The sequence below is a fragment of the Cajanus cajan genome, chromosome 8 (genome assembly GCF_000230855.2).
Source record: "Cajanus cajan strain Asha chromosome 8, NIPB_CcT2T_4, whole genome shotgun sequence".
Classification (NCBI taxonomy): Eukaryota; Viridiplantae; Streptophyta; class Magnoliopsida; order Fabales; family Fabaceae; genus Cajanus; species Cajanus cajan.
Genome location: NC_138524.1, coordinates 47,392,939 through 47,398,938, shown reverse-complemented (window position 1 = coordinate 47,398,938; position 6,000 = coordinate 47,392,939). Strand labels below are relative to the sequence as shown.

The 6,000-nt window shown below is 30.8% G+C and overlaps 1 protein-coding gene across 1 annotated transcript; it reads right to left on the bottom strand.

Moving 5' to 3' along the window:
- Positions 1–267: 267 nt before the first annotated feature.
- Positions 268–3,252, bottom strand: LOC114915306 (uncharacterized). Its single transcript, XM_083062715.1, has 4 exons — positions 3,053–3,252; positions 2,459–2,501; positions 2,268–2,324; positions 268–840 (listed from the first exon to the last, which is right to left on the bottom strand). The coding sequence occupies exons 1-4, from the start codon at positions 3,160–3,162 to the stop codon at positions 490–492; spliced, it is 561 nt and encodes a 186-aa protein (XP_082918841.1). The 5' UTR covers positions 3,163–3,252; the 3' UTR covers positions 268–489.
- Positions 3,253–6,000: the final 2,748 nt, after the last annotated feature.

The following is a 6,000-nucleotide window of genomic DNA, read 5'->3' as shown; positions in this document are numbered from 1 at the left end:
ATTCCCTCGCTAATTGCATTTAATATGTCCTTCGCTAATCCCTCACTAAACCCTCGCAAATATGTCCTTCGCTAATCCCTCGCTAATCCCTCGCAAATATGTCCTTCGCAAATCCCTCGCTAATCCCACGCAAATCCATCAAAGCATATGGATTGAGTTCTTTCACGAATACCACGCTAATCTCTCGCTAATATCTTGCAAAACCTTCCTAATTTATCTATATATACACATTATTCTCTCATGAATCCCTGTAGATATACCACTTAATTCAACTACATAATTTTTTTTCAATTCAGCATGATTTAAAATAAAAGTTACATGTAACAATATCTCTTACAAAACCAAATTGTTAAATGTCTTACAAAATTCAACTTGTGCATACTATCTTAAAGAAACCCAAACTAATTAATGTCTTACAAAAAGAAAAGTCAAATAACGAGTCATCCTAAATAGTAATCAACCTAAGCTAGTAAAATCATCATCTCGTCCTTAATCCTCCCTATGTTGGTTGGTTGATGGTGTTGTTGATGGTTGAACTGTCTGAATTATTTTCCTCATCATCTCTGGTAATTGTGTTTGCAAAAAAGAAGCCAATGCATTATTTATAACTATAGTGACCCGTTCTTCTGTCATAGGCGTAAGATTTGTAGAGGAACCTGCAACCTCTAAAGATGAAGCTTGGGTAGAGCTACTAGTTCCAAGATCCAAGTTATGTCCCATGCCATGCACTCTTTTCTTCTTGTTTTCACCTGCAACTTTTAACCAAAGATCAAAATCAATTACAGGATGAGATGAAGTGTCTTCTCCATATTTTTGTGTCATTGATTCTTCATATGTTTCCTACAAATAATAAATAAAAAAAATAAGTGAAATAGCAAGAGGTTAAAAAAGTACATAATCAATCTTAAAATATAAAACAACATACAATAAATTTCTTTGCCCTAGTTGAGACAAATTCACCATCATTTTTTTTGTGAACTTTGTTATACACTTCACGATAAGAACCTTTTAGTCTACAAAAGATTGTCAACGTATATAAGGATATATTTAATGAGAGGGTCTTTTGTATGCGAGTAAAAAGTAAATCACAATAACATTTGAAGTGATCAAGATTTAATATAATGTGTTGTGATTACTTTTTAAGTCATTTAAGTTTTTAAAAAACTTCCATGACTCTTATGCTTTAATGTTGACCAGATCTAAGTTGATAAGTTTAAGTTTAACTACCCATTCTAGTTTTTAAGTAAGTATTTAAGTGTTTGCCCGATAAAAGTAGTTAACGATGATTGATACCAAGATGCTTATGTGTGTTGTGTTTTATGTTTTAGTTTCTATATTATTTTTACATTTTGATTCATGTGTACAAATTTTATGTTTTTATTTTTGTATGCTTTAAGTCTATCAAGATTTCTTTTCTTTTCTTTTTCCTTCTCTCATATCCTCTTCTTTTTTCTCCTCGTCACCTCTTTCTTTTTATTTTGCAAATTCTATTTCCTTTAAATCTTTTTATATCAACTAATTTATGTTGATTCTAAATCAAAGAGTCTCAAGATTGTAAACTTCAAATATGTTTCTTATATAAAATAAAGATGACATGCTAGTTTCAATGTAAAACACTTTGATTTATCATTTAATTGTTTTTTAAGATAATATCATGTTTTCTCCAATCTCCAAAAATTGCATCCAACAACTATACTTAATAGAAACATTTTTGTTTTCAAAATTGACAATTTAACAATCATTAATTTTCTTTTTATGCTTTTATACTGAGTTTCGATTTTGTAGTAGTGTCAGGAAATCTATAGTTAACATAACTACATGACAATTGATAACAGAGATTAAAATATGAAAGAATTACTCAAATAATAGTGGCACAAATATTTGAACAAATCAATTTATTGATCAAATAAAGTTATAATTTCATTATCTTCATAATAATTGTAATGGAAAAATGATAAATATATATGTATATATAATCAAAAAATTAATCATAATGGAACTTTGTTATGCAAGTGAGTTTATATTTACAAAGAAAAATTAAAAGTGGCAGTGAGTAAATTTCTAAATAAAAAGACCACTAGTTTAGCTCCTGGGCCCGTTTAAAGGGTTTCTTTAATGATAATGTTTAATTAGTCGACAATATGTTAGCTATTTATTATCCCTTGTTAGAATATAATTTACTGCAACAACCAACGTACCATTTTATCAACTAGCAATAGTAACAACAGAGTGAAAGACTGCATTAGAATATGGAAAATGGCACTTACTTTGGAAGCATCAAGAACCATCAGTACTATGTCTGAAGATTTAGCAACAACAATAACCTGAGAGAATCAGAGAAAATTCAGAAAACAAAAGTCCTGCGCTGTTAATAATAAGGAAGCCATGCTTTCCAAAGCATTCAATGAAAAGAACCAAACATCACATTCTACTCGGGACAGAGAAATTTTAGTTTCACCTGCCTCCCACATCCCTTGCCTTCAGAAGCACCTTCAATAATTCTAGGAAGATCAAGTAACTGAATCTTAGTATCAATTTAATGTATAATCCCAGGAATACATGTCAGAGTTGTGAACTAAACTAAAATTAAAATTAAACTTTGCTAGCATTTGAAAATAACACAACGCAAAGTTGACATGAGATTCAAGATTTCTACCAAAACAATAATCACAGAATGCATTGCAGAGAGAAATGTAGAAGATCGGTTAATCTGAGTCTGAATAGAAAACAGCGTTATATAACACGAAACAACAAATAATTTATCCCCCTACATATCCTCAAAAAGCTAGAACATACCTTTTAGAAATTGAACAAAACAAGAATTGCAGAAAAAAGAAACAATCGAGGAAAAGCGGAAACAACATGCTAGGTTATAGGCAGGAACGAATTGATGCAGGAAGTGTTAATTGATTGGAAAACAATCATGCAATGAATAGAAAGGCGTCCAAACAATACGAATCACAGGCACGGACCATAAAACCTAGATTGATTGAAGCGAGTAACGCAATAAGCAGAGTAACAGAGAGATAACAAAAAAATGGAGAGAGATTACGGTTTGAGCATTGTGCCAAGAGAGTAATGCACTCTAAACGTTGACGGATAAGGTGGCGGTGAGGTAAATGGTGGCGATTCCGAGTGTGGCGGTGAATGCCTTGAAAGCATAATCTCCAACCCTACCTGCTATTCCCATTCTCACCCAACTCCACTAGGTTTTCCACACCCTCTATTCTATTTTTCTTCTACTTCTATACCCTAAACCCCCCCTCAAATATATATTTTTTTGTAAAAAAAAGTGTAGTGCGATTCTTCTCAAACAGATCAATACCTTTGGTATTCTGCATTAGCAATGTTTTCAAATTAGAAATAAGGTATAATATTTATTAATAAAAAAATCTAAAATATTTTTTTAAAGCTTAAGATTATTTTAGTAGTTTAAAATATCCTTTTAAAAAAAGTATTTCTTCAAAATAAACTAATTCAAATACCAACTAAATAAAATTAGTTTAATTGCTATGTACCAGCACCTAAGAAGATTCACACAAAATGTCGAAAAAAAATTGATATATACGAGTTTTAAAATATTAGTTAATATAATTTTTTAAACATATTATATTGTTAAATATAAATATTTTAAATTTTTTATTTGATAAATTTAAATAACTTTTATCTTTATAAATGAATTTAATTTAAACTATAATTAAAAATAACAATAAGCTAAATAGAAATAATACTGATAAAAATATACAAAAAGATATATTATTATAATTTTAATATCATATTATTTTAAATTACAAAATAATATTAAAAAAGATAAATATAAGAAAAAAATTATACATAGTAATAAGTTGTTGTTTTAGTTTTAAAAATAATAAAATATTGGTATTTGAAAAAAATTTAAAATACATTAAAAATGAAGTGAAATATTTACTCTATGCAATTAGTTTTGTTTTAAATCTCATGTATTTTATTGAAAAGAAAATACACACATATATATATATAGAGAGAGAGAGTTATGGAGAGAAGGTAAATTAAATTAAATTTATTAAAAAAGATAGAGTAAAAAAAACATGTTGAGCAAAAACGTTTTTTAAACAATCGTGATATGTGTTTAGAAAAAAAAAACTTCCTTTATATATAAATCAAAACAAACAAAAATATTTTAATTTATCATAATTAAGAAAACAAAACATATACGGACTAAATTCATATTGTAAACATATAAATTATATTTAAAATTTATGGTATATATATATATATATATATATATGTGTGTGTGTGTAACAGCAACCCGCATGTGGATATTGTCCACTTTGGCCACAGCCCTCACGGTTTTGCTTCTGGCAATGGCATGCATGTCACCCCAAAACGCGTCCACACAAGGAAGGTATCCACACCCATATATATGGCATGCTTCGTTCTCCTTCCTAACCGATGTGGGACTTCACAATCCAGCATGCATGTCACCCCAAAACGCGTCCACACAAGGAAGGTATCCACACCCATATATATGGCATGCTTCGTTCTCCTTCCTAACCGATGTGGGACTTCACAATCCACCCCCCTCAAGGGAGTCTAGCGCCCTCGCTGGCACACCGGTTCGGGTCCCGCCTCTGATACCAAATGTAACAGCCCAGCAACCCGCATGTGGATATTGTCCGCTTTGGCCGCAGCCCTCACGGTTTTGCTTCTGGCAATGGCACGCATGCCACCCCAAAACGCGTCCACACAAGGAAGGTATCCACACCCATATATATGGCATGCTTCGTTCTCCTTCCTAACCGATGTGGGACTTCACAATCCAAATGTAACAGCCCAGCAACCCGCATGTGGATATTGTCCGCTTTGGCCGCAGCCCTCACGGTTTTGCTTCTGGCAATGGCACGCATGCCACCCCAAAACGCGTCCACACAAGGAAGGTATCCACACCCATATATATGGCATGCTTCGTTCTCCTTCCTAACCGATGTGGGACTTCACAGTGTGTGTGTTTTAAAAAATATATATGAGTGAAAATTCAGTTACTTCAAAAGTAACACTTAAAAGAGTTATTTAATGAATATAATTACGTTATATATTGAATTTCTTATTCAATAAATTAAGTCTAAAAATTTGCATATTTTATCTTTTAATCAATAGTTTTATTTAATCAATAGTTTTATTTAATAGATAATGTTAGATAATATTTAATAATTTTTAAAATTAATATCAGATAATATTTAATAATTTTAAAAATATTTATAAATATTCAATAATTAAAAATTGAAGAGATAACAAATAAGATAAAATATATATATATATATATGTAAAATAAAAAGAAAAAAATATGAGGAATTTCAAATTCTTACTTTTTCTGGAGAATTTGAAATTCTACTATTTCAAGAAATTTTACAAATACTTGAATTTCAAATTCTACTAGCAACGAAATCTCTTATTTGCGAGGGATTAGCGACAGACCTTTTCCCTCACTAATTTGCGACGGATTTGCGAGGCATTTGCGAGGGCTATACTTATAACTCATTAGTGAGGGATTTGCGACAAGAAAACTCCCTCGCTAGATGAAAAATTCGTTTTTATATTTTGGCTCATAATTTAGCGAGGGATTTGCGAGGGCCTAAGTTCCTCGCTAAATAAGCACTAGCTTTAGCTATGGATTTGCGAGGAGATGAAGGTTGGTCGCAAAATGATCCTATTTAGCGAGGGAATTTAGCGAGGGATATAAATCCAAGCTATTTCCTCGCTAATTAGCAAGGGATTAGAGAGGAACTGTATTTGTGACACCCTTCTACCCCATAATAGATAAGTAACAACAATAAGAATAATTCAATAAATATAACATCAAGAAGGGTCCACATATTTTAATAAAAACTCATAGGTTCACAAGTCTTGAAATAAATAGAAATAATAATAATAATAATAATAAAGTTTTACTCTTAAAAGAAAATTATCAAGGTCTCTAAAGAAAAATGAAAGGGATCCAGAATTTACAAATATAAGGTGAAT